The sequence below is a fragment of the Branchiostoma lanceolatum genome, chromosome 15, assembly GCF_035083965.1.
Source record: "Branchiostoma lanceolatum isolate klBraLanc5 chromosome 15, klBraLanc5.hap2, whole genome shotgun sequence".
Taxonomy (NCBI): Eukaryota; Metazoa; Chordata; class Leptocardii; order Amphioxiformes; family Branchiostomatidae; genus Branchiostoma; species Branchiostoma lanceolatum.
The window spans coordinates 10,154,549-10,175,775 of NC_089736.1; the positions used below are offsets into that span (position 1 = coordinate 10,154,549).

The 21,227-nt window shown below is 40.2% G+C and overlaps 2 protein-coding genes across 8 annotated transcripts in view; one reads left to right on the top strand and one right to left on the bottom strand.

Annotated features, from left to right (window-relative positions):
- The first annotated feature begins 4,569 nt into the window (after positions 1-4,569).
- On the top strand, positions 4,570-8,456 carry LOC136421105 (5-hydroxytryptamine receptor 2B-like). The gene is made up of 3 exons (XM_066408255.1): positions 4,570-4,994; positions 5,333-6,727; positions 8,013-8,456. The coding sequence occupies exons 1-3, from the start codon at positions 4,643-4,645 to the stop codon at positions 8,201-8,203; spliced, it is 1,938 nt and encodes a 645-aa protein (XP_066264352.1). The 5' UTR covers positions 4,570-4,642; the 3' UTR covers positions 8,204-8,456.
- A 721-nt stretch (positions 8,457-9,177) lies between these two features.
- LOC136420938 (electrogenic sodium bicarbonate cotransporter 1-like) overlaps positions 9,178-21,227 on the bottom strand; it is a 45,456-nt gene continuing 33,406 nt past the window's right edge. For all 7 annotated transcript variants that reach the window (XM_066408077.1, XM_066408081.1, XM_066408080.1 and 4 more), the window contains 11 exons: positions 20,250-20,561; positions 17,593-17,741; positions 16,934-17,047; positions 16,247-16,408; positions 15,547-15,725; positions 15,073-15,145; positions 14,560-14,628; positions 13,864-14,037; positions 13,178-13,333; positions 12,459-12,637; positions 9,178-12,082 (listed from right to left, as the gene is read on the bottom strand). In XM_066408077.1, the coding sequence (XP_066264174.1) occupies positions 11,815-12,082; positions 12,459-12,637; positions 13,178-13,333; positions 13,864-14,037; positions 14,560-14,628; positions 15,073-15,145; positions 15,547-15,725; positions 16,247-16,408; positions 16,934-17,047; positions 17,593-17,741; positions 20,250-20,561 (1,835 nt within the window). In that variant the 3' untranslated portion in view covers positions 9,178-11,814. The remainder of the gene's footprint in view (positions 12,083-12,458; positions 12,638-13,177; positions 13,334-13,863; positions 14,038-14,559; positions 14,629-15,072; positions 15,146-15,546; positions 15,726-16,246; positions 16,409-16,933; positions 17,048-17,592; positions 17,742-20,249; positions 20,562-21,227) is intronic.

Sequence of the window (21,227 nt, forward strand, 5' to 3'; positions counted from 1 at the left end):
GCTGACTCTTAATCATTACCAGTTATTGAATGGTAATGCTGTTACATAACGCTGACTTGATCATAAGAAGTAAAGGCGAAAAGAGGTATGTCCAAAAGAAAAGATCTGGAATATGTATTAAGTCCTTGACAGATTATTCATTTTTCCGCGAAACATACCTTTGTTCCAGGAAAAAAAAGTACCACTGCACTGCAGGCAGAAAAAAAGGTGCATATGTCTGTGTGTTTGTTTGTGTGTATATATATATATGTATGTGTGTGTGTGTGTGTGTGTTTGTGCTTGTATCTGTGTGTATGTATATATGTATGTATGTGTGTGTGTGTTTGTGTGTGTGTGTGTATGTGTGTGGATCTCTCTCTCTCTGTCTGTGTGTGCGTGCCTGTCAGTGTGTGTGTGTGTGTGTGTGTGTGTGTGTGTGTGTGTGTGTGTGTGTGTGTGTGTGTGAAGAGAGAATCAACTCCACCACCGAAACTTTATTCACACTTTCTGGTCTTTTCTGATCGACTAAACATTGTCACGTGTGGTTTACTTGATACTTAAAACTGCATGGAACATAACATGTTGCTTTCTAAATATGAATATGCCATACGTTAAACAGAAAAACTAGGTCGACATCTGTTACCAAATTAATTGTTGTCTGGGTATACCCTGACGGAAGTTGTGCTCATATAAAAACACGCATGATTTGAGGTCTGTCATTTTAGGTTTCAAACGATTCCCGTCGAGGTTTCAAGCAACGGGGAATTCACCGCTATTGGACTGTAAAAAAATCGGTCCGTCTTCAGGCACCCCAGCAGCGCAAACGAGCCAGGAAAACCTCAGGTTTGTGCTGAGAAAGTTTATTTTCTTCAAAGAAGATATACCAGCTAAACTATTTCCAAAAATATTCGTTAACAGATTTTCTAAGATCGAGGCAACCATGATTTTAAAACGTTCTCTTTTTCTGAACCAAATCAAAAACAATTGGTTCACATTGCTCATTGTTGTATTTTTGGCGAAGTCCTGTGAGGGAATTCAGCACAATAGCTGCAAATCGTCTCTAGTAGCAGGCCGGCCGTTCGTCAACTGTCAGTTTACATATCTCGGGTTAAACGACTTCCCTGTATGGGTACCAGCAAACGCCACTCGCGTGCATATAACGTTTAATAACATAAGGAATCTCACATCAATTCCGTATCTGGGAAATGTATACCTATTGGACATGTCATGGAATCACATTCAAACGGTTTCCTGGTTGTCGCTACGAGCTTTGCCGGCTTTAGAGTTTCTCATGCTGTCTGCTAACGAAATCACGCACGTAAAATTAAGCGTCGTTGTGAAATATCTCCCCAAACTGCAACTGGTAGATTTGTCGAGGAACAGGATTAAGACAGTCTCTGGAAACGACTTGGGTCTCCCCGTCTTGAGGAGGACGGCTCTTTCAGAGAACCCTTTCAACTGTGACTGTACAATGTTTTGGCTCATCGAGAAGCTCCAGTGTTTACAAGAATGCAACACGACGTTTTCGGATTGCTGTTATGGGTGTAACGCTTGCTTCCTCATAACAACCCGATTGGGCCGGCGTGACCATAGTAGATATATATGTGCCACTCCTACTAGCATTAGCGGATTGACGTTGGCAAACGCTGCAAGCTCTCTAACTTCGTGTGAGACACCAATGTCCAAAACTACGCCCATGACAGATTCGCCTCTCGGACAATTTAAGTTTAAAACAACCGCAGCCGACTTTTCATCCGATGACCATCCACGAGCATCTGATGGTGTCATCAGTGAAACGCCTATGTCAGAGGTGCAAACTGGAACGTCTTTGTTTTCGAACACGCGCAAGTATATAAAATCTCTACACCCAGCGACAATTTCCACCATTTCTAATAAGACACTTTTCGTGACACAAAGTTACTTTCTGTCCAGCAAAGCAGGGGCTACTCGTCCTGAAGAGTCTATTCCCACCAGCAAACCCACTCGTGACTCGGACAGCAACCTAAAGATCGCTCTCCCACAAATTGTCGTCATCACTTCGGCCAGTTTTCTGGCGTTACTGTTTATCGTGTACTTGTCAGTGAGGATGATCAGATCTCGGAGCTCTGATGACATTGACACTGCTGCAGTTGCCACCAATGCAATGATGATGCAATACTTCCGACCACCGATCCAGAACACTATGTATGTACAGTCAAACTCTACCGACATCATGATAAGGAGCACTATTCAGAACAGAAGCAATTATGCCATATCTCAATTAACAGATTCTAACTACACACCCATGGCCCGGATAGTCCCTCCAATAGAAAACACTGCATACTGCAGTACTCAGCAGCCAATGGCAACACTGGACAGTAATAATGTTGCCCCATCGCAAGACCTTCCTTCCTTTCAAGACACCGTTGTCCGACACTGTCTCGGTGTAGCATCCCTGCGAACATTTCCTCACAACAGGATGCTTGTAACAGCCTCCGTCTCGGCAAGGGAAGCAAAAGTTGATGCCAGGTTTTCCTCTAGACCTTTGCCAGAATTACCTACAAGTCGCAACTTTCCCTGAAGTAAAAAAAAAATGTCTCTACTGATCCGGAAACTAACAGGAAGCCAGAATATGAACTTTCATGAGAACAGTTGACATACGTCTTGCGTAATCGCAACGATATTGGATTAATGTGTACATATTAAATTTGCTTCGATAAAGACAGCTTGTTCTCTTTAATACGTCGTTTGAAAAACTTAATCTGCTTTGTATCTTTAACATTTGGGAGACGTGTGTTTTGTTGTAGTGACCAAATGCAACAGAGGTAATGTGGTGAACACTTGAATATCATTACATATTGCGGTGAAATTATATCCGTTATGGTGAAATAAAGGGAGAAGAAGGAATACAAAGATTCTGTATCATTCTGTACTTTCAAATGCTTGCATCAAAACATGTATGTGTTTACCGAGTGCGTAGGCTTATAACGCTTCATATTGTTTGAAGTAGACTGTCCTTGCTGCTCCCCCCCTAATTATATGGGGCCTATAAGCCTTACTTCATAAAACATGGCTATTCAACAGCTTTTCATAGAAAACCAATCATATCTCCCGCCTACAAGAGGTTGGTAAATATAATTAGAGGATAAATGGACTCCAGAATGATGTATTGCACCGTTCTAGAGCTCATTTACAAGCTACTTCCCCATGATATTCTGCGAGAAGCACATGTTGTTTTCACATGTAATAAATGGTTCACACTTCATGATGTTTGGGCCCAGACGTAGTCTGGTCATCACCAGTCCCTCCCGGGGCTGCGGGCTGGATTTCCTCGGCAGCGTAAGCGTTTATCCCCGCCCGGACAACTAAGCCACCTCGGTAATTTTGCCAGCCTGAGTTAAATTAATAGTCCTGAAAGATCTTCCTTGGGAGGGCTTTGGCAAAATTTCCTCGGGAGCGTGTTGGTCCTGGTGCCGAAGACCTGATCTGGGTGGGCCCTTGCAACCAGTCCAATCCAGTTCTGGATCGATGTAACATCTATATCCTTCTTTTGAAGTTCTGTATATGTAATTTGTTGTGATAAGCAGGTGAAGTGAACTTTGTTTCGTAATTTCAGCCAATATTTGTTATAGTTAAATGATACTAACAAGGGCTTACAGTACAAACTACCCTTTCAAAGATGTTAAAAACGATTTTTAAGGCAGGTCAAAAGGCCCATAAATGTCATAAAAGATTCAAGAGGCAATGCAACTAAACGTAAGAAGAACATCCAAATCAAAAAGTTGATTCTTGAACTGATAAAACAGAAAAGTAGAAAGCTCAAAATAGTTTTTGGTTTGTAAAATTCACACTAAGCGATAGAAAACGTATATTTGCTATATCCGACATTTGATTGATTTTTTTAATTTTGAATATTTCGCAGTTCATCTAAAAAATTAATGAAACACGTAGACAGCTATAGTCGCCATGGAAACGTAGCAAAACACACAAATTGAAACCCGCAGTAATTATGTCTGCATGGACAGGGTATGATTGAAAACGCAGCAGGATTTGGAATGCGTGGGCATTTCCCAATATGAAATGCCTCGTGATCAGGATACAGTAAACTGGAAAATGTTCACGTACAGGTATTCAATTTCGCGGTAAAGAAAAATGGAGTGTTCGCAGTAGTTTTGCAATCGAGACGAGTGGGTAGGCAGGCAGAAGGAAGAAAAAATTAACCTTTTAACCACGGTTTTAAGTTCGCGATAAAGAGTTCACCGCAAAAACCGCGAATATAAAACCGCCGCGAACATTTTCTATTTTACAGTATTGACGCCTTTGCACACCCACGTATGGTCCTACCTGCTGGGCATGGGGTGTTGCCATGGCGACAATCAACGTGTCTCACATAGTCTCTTCATAATGATTGCACGTACGCCAATTAAGCTCCATATAACTGCAAATGTCAGGCAGATCTGTAAACTTTACATACGGCTTAAAATAGACGCGGGCCTTTCTTGCCTACGTTACCACTGTATGCACACGTGGTTAGCCGAGCGTCGGTAATGATGTCATTCTCCGTCTTTAGGAAGCACTAAACACACCGAGAGGAATACATCGTGTGCTTCGGGGCTTCGAAGGACCATCGCCGAAGCTTACACTCTGCTTGAGCGGTGATGAAAATTCATTGCCGGAGAAAGCGATGACGACGGTACATCCAAATTCCGTGATGGTAGCATCAGCAGCGGGTCTGACTAAGACTAGTAATATCTCGGATTCAAATGGAACTGCGAACGGGACAAACGAAACGGACTGGAGGACCGATGCTTCAGTGGTGACCACTTCAGTGAGTCTTGTGCTCATCATGGCCGCATCCCTGGTGTTGAACGTCTTAGTGACAGTGGCCGTCGTCAGAGGGATGAGGAGTCATAAATCGAACACCTCGCTTCTTATCCTGAACTTGACCGTATCCGGGCTTGTTTTGACACTCGTCGGCATGCCGTTATCACTGATGTCTGTTTTCGACGGAGGGGCAGTCCTGGGTGAACTGGACAGTCTTTGCAACGTAAGTTCATTTTGTCCAAGCTGTGTGCTACAAACTATCGCTTAGACTCAAAATTAAATCTATGCACTCCGTAGACAAACTTCTTAATGGTTGGATCAATAGAGAAAATAACCTAAGGGACTACCAACAAATGGCCAAAATGTCCAGTTGGTCCTTATGAAAATATAGTCACTGGCATAGCTTTGATTGTATGTCAAAGACAGTGACCAAGAAATCGGTATTGAACTCATCATTCTCATGTATTTTACTTGAGTGGCGTAAAATACACTCTATAGATTTATTTTTAGATTGTGAGTCTTTCTGTGTGTGTCGATGCAATTCTACTAGGGCCAGCTTCCATACAAAAATTAATGTGCCCTTCTATGTTTCAGGTAAATGGTTTTGCGTCGGTGTTCTTGGCCTTGGCTACCACCCTGTCTCTCACAGCCATCGCTGTGGATCGCTACCTCGCCATTTGCAAAGCGGCCAAGTACAAGGCCATCCTCACACCATGTCGCCTACAAATGGTACTGGTAGCCATCTGGATAGTCTCTGCCATTGGCGCTCTTCCTCCTGTCTTCGGTTGGGCTGAGTTTGAGTACAACCCGGCTACGTACCACTGTTCCCCTGCCTGGCACTCCCCGCACAGTTTAGGCTATCTCATCTTCTGCCTGATCATCGCCATCATTCTACCAATCACCGCCATGCTTGTCTGCTACGCGCTTATCTTTGTGACCGTTCGTAGAAGCAGTAGACGTGTGGCGTCTTCGTTCGTAAAGAACAATGCAACCAACATGTCTTTGGAAAACGGTACAGGTGGGTTGCAACGGTTTATCCGAAACAGTTCTAACCGTACGAAACGTCCCACTAGCATGTATCACAATGACGTCAAGCTTCGGCTTGAGGGTGAAGAAGCGACGGCTGAAGAGGGACAGCAACAGGAAACTGTGTTCGCAATTCGAATCGAGTTGCGACCGACAAGTGAACGAAATCGTGAAACCGAAACAAGCAACGAGGACAGTGGCATCGACGCTACTAAGGCAGGCTTACCACAGAGGTCGCCATCGTACGATGAACATGATCATAGTAAATGCACAGTTGAGGCTGATGATAAAATGGCAGTAAGATACCAAAGAAACGACCGGTGTCTTGCCGTTCAGGACTCGGCTTCGGTTAGCCTCAATACGGGGACAAGACGAAACATGTCTACAGCTGGGGAAAAACCACGGCTTGATTCATGGCGTTCCACGTCAACACAGAGTTCCATGTCAACGCAGAGTTCCATGTCAACAAAGCGTTCTATGTCAACCCAGCATTCCATGTCAACACAGCGTTTGTATTCCCTTTCTCCGATGCCTTCCATGCCGACCCAGCGTTCCATGTCTCCAGTGCGTTCAATATCAATACACAATTCCATATCAACACAGAATTCCATGCCAACACAGAATTCCATGTCAACACAGCGTTCCATGTCAACTCAGCGTTCCATGTCAACACAGCGCTCCATGTCTACAGAGACAAACTCAGGATTCATAAACGGCGTTGAAACCAATGCACACATTAACGAAAGGGATGGCACCGCTGGCACTGCCAGCATTTCCGACCGCTTGTCTCCATCTCCATCCTTCTTAGAGAGACATTTCGACGAAAGAAGAAGTGTGGACGTCCCTCGCGCGTTCAGGGTCAGCCAGAGAAGGAGAGCCCGCGATCAGCAGAAAAAAGAGAGGAAAGTCGCCATCACCGGTATGTAACGTTACGTTTAGAATTTGAACATCGCACACAATAATACAAGTAAATTCACACACATTCTAAAGATCAGCATAAATTAGACGTATTGAAAAACGAAAAATCTTTTTGAAATATGCTGTGCAAATTCAACGACATTTCAAAATTCAACACGTCTTCCTTGGATTGTATGGCTATTTCGCACATGGCATGCAACAAAATGCGCTTTACGGTACTAAACCTTTTAGGATATTGGATGCAACCTAGCGTGCTATTCGATATCCATGATCAAACAAATGGGGGTATAGATTTTAAAACTCAAATCATCATTACATATTGCACGCTCTCAGATGTGAAAATGATACGTATGATATGTCTCGTATCACCTCTGGTATGTGTAACTGATACAGAACTAGTCTAATATTGCGTAGAATATGTCGTGTTGCTTTTAGCTAAGTCCATACTGATCTGATTATATGGATTACATCCTCTGGGCACTGCAAAAGTCCTGCCAGCGTGCGAAAATAAAAGTTCGGTTAAAAAAGAGCTGCGTTCATTATGAAATGGTCGGGATGGTTTTATGAATGACTGAACTTACAGAACATGGCATGCGAACAATGAATTTGTCATTTCAAATTTTATTAGCCTAGGAGACTTTGGATGGAAAACTTTGCTCAGGGCAATACACTTTGTGCAAGTAGTAATTTATCGACAAAATCGGCATGTTTTACAATAGAAAAAAAGGTAGTCTATCGTATATCATTTGTATCCATTTTCCGATTTTTTTGGTTGTAATTCAATATTTGCTCATTTTACAGCTTTCATTGTGCGATTTATAGTATGGTCCCAAATTTTCATTTCATTTTTTTGAAACGGCCGAAAATTGACGCGCGCGCGCGCGGACGTCATCCGTATAATGAAGTCAGTTTGGACTAAACAGTTCGTGGAAAGGCTTCGTAAGAGACCAATTATAGTGACTTCAATGAAGGTTGCAATTCAGTTTCTTACAATGACGCACTAGTCTATTAATCTAGCAATTACACCAAATTAAAATGCCAAGATTTTTAGATTAAGACCAAAATTCAATACACAACTTAAAACAGCTCCATATAGTAAATCAAGTTACCAAATCGTGTACATGTCCCCAATGAGTAAATGACTTACATGAAATAATTTGTTATATAATGCTTTTCTCCAAGCAGAGGTTTCGATCGGGGGGCTAGAAATCTCTGTTGTCCGGGGGTTTTCTTGTTGTTTGAAAAGGTATCAGTTAACTCATAACCTATTTTATACATACCGGTAGGTGCGATGCTGGTCGTTGCGTACATCACTTGTTGGGGACCATACGCCATCGTTAACATCCAGACCTCCACGGCGCCGCTGTGGGCCTACACGCTCGCCATGTGGCTGGGCTACACCAACTGCGTGGTCTGCCCCGTGGTCTACGCACTGACAAACAGGAATATCATGCGGGAAATCAGGACATTTTGCTAGCCTCGCTTAAAGGCCTTCTGGGTGGTGCGGGTGTTTTTTCCTGGGGCGGGGGCGATTTTCACCCACCCCAAAGGAAATAAAGGCGAGCGTCTCCCAGAAGGCCTACAAAGGAGGCTTACATTTTGCACGCTGCGGCAGCAAGCTGGTAGCTAAGCGCCCCCTAGCGACTTTGTCTGTGAAGAACAACAAAGCTCGCTCATGCAACATACATTGTAAAAACAACATGAAGATATTAAAGGCAACCTAAGCAATATTAGGGCGGTGAAAGTCATATTTTTAAAATTAATCTTTTAGTAATTTCTATGCATAGTAAGTTTAGATACATGTAACACTATCCCATTGCATATCGACCATCATGGAGCAAAAATGCGATGTCGTTGTGTGATGTGAACTCATTGAAAATCTGAACACTTGGAGGCCAGCCATCATTTCAAATCTTCCGAACATGCGCGATTCTGACCGATTAAGTCCGAACGCTTCCGGTGAAATAATCACGTGGTCATGGCTCAATGTGCTCGGGCATTGTGACGTCACGTGGTCGGAAGTTACCGAAGATTGTCGACAGAAAACGGTTACGGAGGATTCTGGGCTGATTTTTGGGTGGTACCAATAAATAACATACTCCTTTTGCGGCTTGTTTCTGTGCTGCTTTTAAACGCCCAAAGTATGAAATAATGATGCAAATGTGGTAATATGGGGAAGAAGATGTCAAATTCAATTTCACCAAGCAGAATTGCTTTCCCCAGAATATTTCAAGTTTTACCCCCTGAAATCGCTTAGGGTACCTTTAAGAGGTAACAGTTCTAAACTAAGAACAATCAGTTTCCAAGCCTTGAGACTGTGAAAATATATTGGATTAGGTATTCTGTGAAACTTTTTTTTTGCACGCTCGTATCAGTTTGCGGGTTTCCAGATGATGCTATCCATTGTTGAATCACCATGGCCTTACTATTAATGAAGAAACAGTTGAGAAGTACTTTGATTTGTTTATTGGTTCTGAGGGTCCTTGACAACATACCATTGAAGTGTTCTACAATCCACGATTGTTATACACCGAATAATTAACAAACTCCAACACTTACAATTAACCACATTGAAATCCTACAAATCATGCCACTTTTCTTATTTCTGACCGAGGGTTTCAAACACTGGGATCAGTAATTTTGTTTCACATTGTTGTGTTCTTTTCACTTGAAACCTTGTACTCTTTGCGGTTATTTCAATTTGTGCAGAGAAAAAAATACTTCATCTTCCTAACACTGCAGCATACGCTATACAGAAGCTATATCTTTGTCTTTTAAAAGCTTGAGGAAATGGGAAAAATATCATCTGTTTTTGTCGTAAGGGACGCTTTTGAGGAAATAAAGATTTATTGCTATCTACAAACAGTTTATGATATTTTACAGACCTGTCAGCATCTGCCTTTTCTATCTTGTACTAAAGGCACTTCCTAAAAACTATGCAATTGATTGTGACGGTAATATTGTGAAAGATGGCATAAATTATTGATGTAACAATCATCAACGGCTGTTGAAAAAATTGTAAGATGACTTAATAACTATTTGAGAAAGATGGTACTAAACTAAAAATCTGATGATGATAAAAATAGAATTTGCCTGTTTGAGTTAAGAAATGTCAAGAATCACCATACATGTAAAAATGTGCTGACAAACTTACGAAAGTTCACGCGAAGTGAAAAACTAAGAACCTAAAAATGTCTGATTTTTAGTCTCTTTCTGCCGGAGCTATAATAGTATAGCCCACGGCTTCTCAAACATTTTACAGTCTTTTTTCCCACCACTCCCACAAAACACAGGAAATCTTTTAACAGCAAGAAAATTTACAATAATCTCTCTTAAATAGAAACATACCCGATTTCACTTGCACAGCGATTTGTATAGGAGATTGTAAGAGGTATTGTGTGAATTGGTCTATCATTGTATATCATGAACAGTTAATGTGTATATTGAATATCTTGACCGAATACAACAAAAAAGCTTGCTGATTACGTGCTAAAACAGATCTCTGTGTAGTGTATATTCATATTGGCAGTTGTGATATTTAGTTTACATTCTTTGAGATTGCTCTTGATAATATATACATCTACAGATTTAGCAGCAGCTTTACAACTAAACAAGTTCACAACAAAAAGCTGTTCAATTTCTCAACAAATCTGTGTACATATACTTACATATTTACTCGTTAATACTTATTGGAGTCCATCGATTGAAATTAAATAATGACTGTTAAAAGCCAAGCCAGTGACAAACATTGACATACACAGGTAGCCTGACATTAACCCTTGTCAAACTGTTACAATGTACATCTTTGTCAACATGCAGAGCCAACACGTCCTTAGCTGAGAGAAGGTTAAAGAAGTCCAAAGAGGGAGCTTATCAAAAGATGGCTCTATTTGTGAATCTTGCAGACAGACAATACTACCACTTTCTGTACTACGGTACTAGTGAAATACTTCTCCACAAGAAAATATGTCAAACTTTTGGAGAAAAAGATTTCTTTTCAGTGCTACAAAACTGTGAAGATGTCTACATAAAACAAAAAGTCTTTGGAAAGCCATTCAGCTTTTCTGAATGGAGTGAGTTATCAAGCAAATTGCAAAGAAGAAGACATTGAATGTCTTCCACCCCCCTTAAGAAGAACTATAGTACCAGCCCCAAGAGAAGTCATTTTCCATAATCTAGCCAGATTTTAGTAGATTAGCACCATTGTGATAACCCGTTTTAATACTTTAAGTATTACTTTCATCAAAATATGATATGTAGAGGGCAGAATGATAAGAATTTTACATCTTTTAAAGAGTTTATATGCCAGTCTTCAGGACTTAAGGTCAAACAACAAGAAAATGTCTTTATTCTTTTTTTACTTCAGAATGGCATCACTACATGTACTTGCCACAAGTTGAAAAAATTACAAATAAAAAAATGACCCTATTATGCAGCAATCTAATGTAGATTGGACAGAAAATATGACTTTATACAAAGTCACGTACCGTCAGAGGTAATGATCTTTGTTAACTTCCTAAAGTTATCTGTTCTAAAAATATAGAACCTAAAATCTCTTTTGTTGAGATTTTTCTGTTTTAGTCTATTTGTAAGAGGTTCCCTTGCATCTGTATTTTTCGAGCAGTTATTTCTTGATTGCTGAAATCTGTACAAGCCATCACTTAGCAACCTTTCATTAAGCATAGAATTATTTTGGAATTGTCTGTCAAGAAAAAAAATGATGAAAACCCCTAACCTAAAGAGCAGTTAAAAAAAATTCATTTGATAAAATAAAATTGATTTTTTAACAAAGGGGCGATTTATGTCATCTCATTTTGGGTCAAAATTTTGCGATGTGCAGTGATTTGAAAAAAGAAAACTAAAACAGGACATTTTCCAACATGTACAACACTCTATACTTACTAAAACTAATTCCGTATACAGTACACATAGGAGAAGCACAATCAACAAACCCTACATGTATAGCAGACAGAGTTGGCACATTTCAGTATTAGCTAGCATAGAAAGATAATTAAAGGTGACTTTTGAGTCTGCTAAAGGTCTTTATAGAAGGTAGCACAGTAGTTGTTGCTGACTCAACACATTTTGCTACACAGTTGTTTCTACATCGGGGCTATCCGAAGGGGAGGGGGCTTGCACTTTGATAAGCGGGGATGTCCCCTCCTCTTCGTCTTTTGGTCGTTTCTTGGGATTGTTGTCATGTTGCCATGGCGGGGGGATGTTTATGGTGATGCCCCCCTCTTCAATCAGGGGCGACAACTCCCCGTTCTTAGTGGTCGAGTTCCTGTCCGCGTGGGCGTTGGGCCCGTCCTTGAGGGTCAAGTCCTCGGGACGATTCTTCTTCGAACGACGGGATCTAGAGATGGAATCAAAAGAATGGGTCATCAGTACAAAATACAGACGATGCTGCAATGTACTCAATTTGCCAGGCAAAAGGGTTCGTGGCAAGGAAACCTTGGAGGGAGTGTGTCAGGAAGGACATTAATGATTAATGTGTGTGGCCTATATGTAACCAGCGTGAACCCCCTGGACAGAGCTGCTTGGAAGCGCAGTGTGAAGACTAGCCGACTGCTGCCCACCCGTGTCAGGGACCCCAGCAGCAGTATAATCAAATAATGGATACTACTACTGTAACAGTATTATTATTAGGAGGACTAATACATGCATTTTGATTCTCTGACATGCATTTGACAATAGCTGTAAAAACCCATTCAACAGTGTCTATACAGTACTTTTTCCTTTTCTGAGTGTCTCCAGCGAGTGTTTTCCAGATGGCAGTCTTGGCCACCTCTTCTGATATGTTCAGAGTTTTGCTCTTGGGGTTGTACTGGATAGCCTCTACAGGGATGGTGATGTTGCCTCCAATCTCATCCTTGGTTTGGTCTACAACCTCCAGGAAATCTGCTCCCTCCTGGAATGTTTAGAAACATTAAGTACATCAGGAAAAGATCCAATATTCAATAGTCTATAAGAGCTTATCATTTTTTCCATATCTTCCATATCGATCAAGCAGGTAGGTGCTGACCGCCATGTTGGTGTCCATATTTGCATTTGTTTGTTGGAACCTTTATCTATTGATGAATAACTTAAATTGGCCTGCAGGCCACTTTTAATTGATTGTTGATCAAGAATACACATAATCTAAGCAGCAAGATTTTAGTATCATCTGGTTAATGATTCTCTTCTTTGAGCTGTAGACATTGTTACTGGTTATTCAAGAGGGTCAAAAAATCTTTGACAAAAAAAAAAAGATTAACTGAAATGTAAATAGGAACAGCAACATGGTCGCGAACAAAAGATTTCCTTACGTACCAGAGTTCTGGACCTTTCTCTGTACTCTTGTTCGGCCATTTCTTTGTCTGACTTCTACAAAATGTAATATGCTTGAGCAATAGCTCACCTAAATCTACATAGGAACACCAAAATGGTGGCGGACAAAGGATTTCCTTACCAGAGTTCTGGACCTTTCTCTGTACTCTTGTTCGACCATTTCTTTGTCTGCCTTCTTTCTCTTGATGATTTCAGGCATCTTGTCGTCCAGATACTCCAGATCATCCTGGATGAAGAGGTAGTCCATCAGCTTCCTCACAAACACCAGGGCCAGCACCTGTCAACACACAAGGAACATCTTATTAACAGATCAAATATCAAATTTACGTACTTGTAAATGTTGTACAACTCATCCGTTGGCCTTCAGGACTAGAACCTCCTTAAAGAAGAACAAACAGGCAAAAAAACTCGTTCATTTCAAGAACAATGCAGTACATTTCAATGCATGCCTGCAAAACTCCTGTGACTAATGTTGTCATGTTCGTTTTTAACTGCCTTGTGTAATTTTGTATTGTTATGTTAAGTTATTAATGATGTGGTTTTAGAAAAGACAAACTGTGAATCTGCGCAATTCAGTCTCTCTGAGAGACTGTCAAGCTCATTTTCCAATTAAGTTTTAATTATTATTCATAAAGTAACTTGATTGTAATACAGGTATTTTGATGCATTTTGTTGTATCAAATTTCAGGTATTATTTGCATTGAGGTTTCAGCAAAGACAAATTGTGAATCTGCACAATTCAGCCTCTCTCTCAGACTCAGAGACTGCCAAGCTGTTTTGTCAATAAAGTTAAAGTTGATTATTTACCATGATGGGAAAGACCAGGGCAGCGTCGGTGGACTTGATGACCCACAGGATGACCAGACACATGAGCTGGATGAAGGTGAACAGGTGGACTCTCTTCAGCGGCACGTGGCGCAGGTAGACGTAGTCAGGCTGGTGTTTGGGCGGCATCAGGACCAGCAGCAGGCGGTCCCAGAACTACAGGGGGGACGCAACAGTGCAAACGATGAACCATTACATCTTGAGAATCATGTGTAACGAGCAAATTCGTTGTGTCTCGAGCGTTGTTCCATGTAACAAGCAAAGTCGTTATATCGAACGGGACAGGCCGTTCGAACATAGAACGGCCGTTCCCGTTCTATCATTTAAATAAAACAGTTGTTTGAGAGATTTCCTCGAGCACGGTTGTGTGCTTGAATTCTCCAACCTCTCATACATATCCAAAATTGCTACCAGTCTTCAAACAAATATCAAAATGTCATCTTTTCTCACTTTAAAAGTACCCTGAGAAGCCATCTGATAATAAATCCTCTGTTACAGCCTCATATGTTCAGTTCTTATCTAAATTCATCTCATTAATCATTATCCTTATTGTATTGATATCACTTTCTATGCAATACTAATTATCATAACAAGTATAACTGAAATTGCACAACTAAATTTCCTTTACATGTTGTATCATAGTGTTGCACAAAGCCTTGTTTGAGGCAAGAAACATACCTGGATACCACCAAGGGAAGAGAAACCCATGTAGAGGAAGACACCATACAGCACGGGCATAGGAACAAGCTAATATAAACAAACAAACAAACAAGTCATTGTATTGGCTGAAACTTATGATATTGCAGGATATATTACAGTATCAGGATAAGTCAATATTTTCAGAAAAATGAACAAATGTAAATACATACAATAGATTGCAGACAAGAAAACATACCAAACATACTTACATGTACAACTGTTACTGTAACAACATAATGTATGTTAGCATGCTTTAATGGCAGGTACTTTTCATTTAGTTTCCTTACAATAACAAAATCTTATTGCAAGTTCTTGCCCAGAGGCTAATTGCAAGTACATGTAATATGAAAAGTCTGACAGATAATGGGGAACAATACAGCATGTGACTACTCTAATCTAAGTACTGACAGTAAAATCTAACTTATTGGGTTCAAAACACTACATATCTGTGTCTAGTCTTTGAAAAAGAAGAATCCAACACCTCAAACTTACCCTCAGAACCGAGGTGAAGAGAACGGACAGTCCAATCATTAAGAACACGACCAGACCAGTGACACGATTTTCCCTGTGAAGATACAAGTAGAAGTCACATTTACTTCTGTTCTCAACACTTGTAATGTATTTCAAGGAACAATAGATATATGAAATAATTGTAGATGTAAAACCATTCTTTATTCGAAAATAAGAAAGAAAGTAGGTGCAAAGCCCAGGTCATGATGGTCCCATGACTAAACGTGCAGGGAGGCACAAAATCACAATCATTTCAAAACATACAGTCTAAAATACCATTCAGGGACAGGTGCAACCTACTGTGACAGTAGGTCTAGAATGTCATTCAGCACCAGGGACAAGGACTACTTCAAAAAGCTTTTTATTCATGTCATGCAAAATCTATGTCAGTTACATCTACATTAGTTTCTTTGTTTCTTTAGTATCGAGAGGATGTAGCTAATAGCCCGTTAGTACCTGACTCCGAGGAATTTGGGTTTCTCTCCCGGCGCACTACAGTCGGACTCCATCTTCAGACTGTTCACGTGGTTGAGAGACAGAACAGTGGCCGCGACGAACCACGGTAGACCCAGGAGAGAGGTGATCGCGATCAGTATGGCCACGATGAACAGGTCCAGGTGATACCCTGCTCCTTTCTGGGGGAAGAAAAATGAGAAAAAAAATGAGAAGAGAAAGTTTCAACACTTGCTCCAGGAAAAAGAGAGCATCGGCTTAGTTTCCTGCACTTGATTTACATGCTTGCAATCTGTCTGTAAAAAGGAGAAATTAAGAAGGTTGTTTTGTCCTATAATGGTTTTAAAATTTTAGCAAATTGCAAAATCTAGACCCTGACACAAAGAAAAAACGTTTTCTTCAGGCATATTATACTCGTCTGACAGATTAGGCAGAACAATTCTTATATAATGTCCTTGGGCAGAAGAACTTGCAAAGTTGTGGCAGTTCTTCAGAAATACAACAGTTACTGTTATTTTGATTGGAGGGCTGATTTTAGCTGAGCCAATGAGATACCTTTAGGCTTCTAGTGATCAATCAGAAGGCCACACTTGGATAGGTCTGGATTCAATTATTTTGTAAACATATCTTAAGTTAGGAAAACGTTAAACTTTGTAAAAAAAAAGAGCAATAATCAAATGCATTTTTATGACAGTACATGTACCTTCAGCTTGTGCTCCTTCCTGCTTACGATCACAGCTGTGATCTGCTGATCCATGAAGATCAGGATCACGGCTAGAAGAGCCGGGATCACCGCCGCGATCCCCACCCACCAGGGGTTCTCGCCGACTGGGTTGATGAACCAACCGCGATCTGAGCGCGTCGGCTAGACACACAAAAAGTACACAATGTTAAACTAGAAGTAAAGTAAAGCAGTCACCCTTAATTGAGGTGAAGCATATGTTTTTTAGTAGATGGAAAATATGTAACTGAAGAAACACAGATATTAACAAACCAAAAATATATCTCCCTGTGAATTAGTAGCCTCTTCCATTGACCCCAATGACCTATGCAGTCATGATTAATGACTAGTTCTGCTGCTTCTAACCTCTACTTGTACTTCCTGTCACTCTTAGGCAAGTCTAACCTTTGCCATTATCTTCCTGCCACTCTACTGACAGTGTCTTCAAATAACTAAAGACAAACACCAACACAAACAAACACAGACTGAAAACTAAGCCAACAATCCATGTTTTGTTGTGACCTGTACTTAGCCCAGTGTGGCAAAAATGTGCAATAAAGATCTTCAATCATTCATAATAATCCAAATCAAGAGCAAAAGGAAACTTATCAATTACCATGTAAAACATTAACACATGCAGGTACATGTATAGTCACCAGATGTTCCTACCTTAAACTCTATCGGTACCAGCAGTTTGGGTGTGTCGACTCCAAACGCTGCATCGACTCCTACAAACGTCAGAACTGAGATGAAGACTGCAAAGTCACAGATCACCCCACGAACCTGCAATAAGCAAGAACAGAGTTCTGAAAACCGACATACATGTATACAACATCTAGAATACAACACGGTGTATTCCATTGCCCAAGGTACCAGCCTAACCATTGGTCGGACCACCCAACGGCCGAAGGGAGGGCTGGGACCGATGTTGTATCTTATTTTTGTCATAGTCAGTCCCACTCAAAAAACACACACATTTCAATTCAAATTGTGCCAGAAGTTAAGAGAATTTTGTGTGCTTGTACAAAAAAATGTAACAACATCAATTCCACCGTCCAAATCAGGCATTCCTATTTTCAACAGCAGTGCACTCCGCACCCGAAAAGTGCCTTGAAATCATTCAATGGAAGCCCATTGGCAAGCAATTAGACTTCGAAGCCTGGGCAATATGGTAAAACATAGACTGGTCCGGAACACTTGCATCGAACATTATCCCAGCCCATGTATGACATAAACATAATATACGTATGGTGAAAAAATAGGTTCCATCAATAAATCCTCATATTCTTCATTTACAAAAGAAACTAGATATTATACAGTTTTTGTACCATTGTTGGGAAGAATCTTTCCGCCTTCATAGACTTGAGAATGGAGGCCAGGAAGAAGGTTCCAGCCATGAGCAGACAGGACATGAGGAACACATCTGGTGCATAGTCACAGTTCTCTCCCACCCACTGGCCATGGTGCACGATCAAACCTGTAACATTCAATCATTCTGACTTAAGTTTATTTAACCATATAAATCCGTCCAGATATATGCAGCTTGTACACTTCAGTACAAATCTGGTGTGTTACGCCTTGAGGCGGTTTACTGGGTATGCAATACAAACAACTATATAAGTAAGTAATGCATCTACTCAATGTATTCTAAGGACTTTTAACAATAACTGTATTGTATGACTGATTTTAATGGTCATTTAGTTAAAATTTACTGGAATCTAGTTATGCAAAACTTTATCTATGTATCTGTTTGTGTGACCCTACATAATCTATATTATATTGTTGAAACTCTGAAGTAAGCAATAATGTATGCTACTTGAGAGTCTGTGTAGTGTACTGTAACACTTCCCAGTAAATGAATATCAACAACTAAATAGAATTGATTAAATCATACTGACTAGATATAACATTGAGCAGGTGCCTAGAACAGGTTCACGTTCAATATTAAGTATTAAAAAAGTAATCAATTTTCTAAAAACCTGAACATTTTCTCCAGGAAAATTATTACTAAGTTTTAGAGACAAGTGATATCATCTTGAATACATTCATAATCTAATTGAACTAGCAGCTAAAACTATAATTTTTTTGTTTCAGAAGCTACTATATGTATGCGACATGTATAATAATAAAATTTTTAATGTAGTTATCTTCGCCGAGTACTTGTACTCGGAGAAGATTATGTTTTCGGTTGAAAAATCTGTTGGGTGGGTCTGAATGTATGTCAGGAGCATAACTCAAGAAAACTTCAATGAATCTTTATGATTTTTGGTAGGTGTGTAGTGGTTGTGTGAAGGAAGGTAAAGTTTGAAAATGGTTTACCTTGCGTTTTTCAATAGTACTGCAGCGGACTTTGCATTTTTTTGTGTTTGTATGTAGGCAAAAAAAGTGACGGAAACGTTGATGGATCTTCATGATTTTTTGCGGGTGTTTAGATGTTGTAGAAACGGAGGTCAAGTTCAAAAATGGTTCCCCTGGTATTTTCCGTCGGTACTGCAGCGGGCTTTGTGTGGATCTGTATTTGTATGTCGCCAGCATAACTCGAGAAGCTGTTGATGGATCCTTATGATATTTAGTGTATGGGTAGGATTTACAGAAAGGAAGGTCAAGTTCGATAATGGGCCTTCTAGCGGGTACCAAAGGTACTGCAGCAGAGCTTCAAAATTTAGGGGCATATTTTCTGAAAGTGCTATGGTCATGATTTTTGTGTGGTAGATAGTTCATGCCACAGAAAGTAAGTTCTGTAAATTTTGGCCCCCTAGCGGCTTGTTAAGAACTGCAGTGGGTGTTTTTGTTTTGACATTCGGTCATGAATAACTTGAGAAGGGGTCGACAGATCGTTGTGATGTTTGGTATGTAGATAGCTCGGATGGTGCTTTACATTATCAATGACTAATTATGCAAATAAGGAGCTAATTTGCATAATTAGTAAGGAAAGTTTGTTAACCCTCTGCCTTTCAATGGGACATGGGACAGTGTCAGGTCATATAAACAGATAGCCTTGCATAAACGTACATGTACACCCCGACCAATCTAACCACGTGAATCGCATTAAAACTCAGATTCGTATCAGCCATTTCCCGACAAATCGCTTTCTAACTTGCGTTAATGACTACATCTGACCAAACAAACTTGCCAGTGAGATGGTGGAAGGTGCCAGCTTCCAAAAGACGTTTTCAGATTGACAATTTTGGCACTTTGGAAGTCATTGAAAGTGACCGCGATTTAACGTCTAGTTTCTACTACTTTTCTGTAAACGTTAAATCGCGGTCACTTTCAATGACTTCCAAAGTGCCAAAATTGTCAATCTGAAAACGTCTTTTGGAAGCTGACACCTTCCACCATCTCACTGGCGAGTTTGTTTGGTCAGATGTAGTCGTTAACGCAAGTTAGAAAGCGATTTGTCGGGAAATGGCTGATACGAATCTGAGTTTCAATGCGATTCACGTGATTCGATTGGTCGGGGTGATGTAGGTCAAATAAATAAACTATTCTCCAAGCAGAGGTGTGGGTCCCGCTGGTTTTGACGCGTTCAGTTTAAGCATTTTTGTTCAACACGGTTGGCGACATACTGAAATAGGGACAAAATAGAAAGCCTGACTAAAACACCTAAAAACGTGCCAGATTTATTCTATTCATATGTATTGACTGTACTATTTCATCATCACTTTCAACTTTCAACACTGCCATATCGAACCTTTGTGGCCCATATAATATCAACATACTCACATTTTTTCATGACCAGTTATAACATATATCAGCACACTCAACACATATACTAGTCCTGTACCACCAAATGATTTTTAACCCTATCTGGACTGGACTCATTCGCCCAATCATAACGTCCAAATGGTATGGTGCATGATCAAATTTGCAGGGGCTGATAAGCACGTAAATATTAATCATTTTCCATAATAAGCCTTGATTATTTGGCGAAGATAATGTGTTCGTGGAACTCTAGTTCATTTAAAGACACTAGTGAACTTACAGTCATGTTGGCTCATATTAGCCCAGGCGAGGCCATCATATTCACTCGTTGGGATGACCTCAAAATTGTTAAACGGAGTAGTGTCTGTCGCGTTCAGGGGTGACTCAGTGGCCAGGCTGTAGTCTAGCGTCATGGCGGCCGGCGTCGTGATAGAACTTGTCATATTTGTGTCATTGCTCATAAAGTAGTCCATCAATGTTGTAGGTGTTGTTGTTAAGTTCTTCTCTTCTGGAGGTATGCATGTGCAGTAGGATTCCAGCCACCATTTCTTAACCATGTAGTGATCAGTGATGTGGTAGAGCTTCTTGAATGCTATGTGAGAACATTTTCAAAGATACATGTAAGAATTAATCAATTGTTGTTGATTTTGAAATATTATACAATGTCATGTAATATTACGTAAAATGTCCATCATCCCAGTTCATATATTATGAATCATCGTACAAATACTGTAAATGCAGAAATATTCGAGGTGGTTATATGTTCCGTTTTCGCGATGAACTTTCAGCGCGAACTTAAAACCACCGTGAAACATTTTGCCCAGCTACATGACTCTAGCGCTACTTAATTGTTGCAAACGCGAACTTAAACCCACCACAAACACTCTATTTTCTCCCTACCGCAAAATAAAAACCATGCGAATTTAAATGCATTTTACAGTATTCTAAAACACATTGTACATGATGATATTGTCTAAAATCACAACATATTTCTTTGAATATCATTATTACTGGTGAATGTACAGGTACAATGTAGTCAAAGGCAGAATTTAACTGAGCCCCTGAATAACTCCCAGAATTTCTTTCTTCGAAGCAGACAGCATATCACTTTATCCTTCATATGTGAAAGTACATGTACATGTAAAAAATGTACGAAAAAACACTGTCTTAAGTATTCAAAGGACATACAAGGGCAATCAATACTTAAATTTAACAAAATGTGATGGTTTTCTATGACTTACATGTACATGTGCATGTG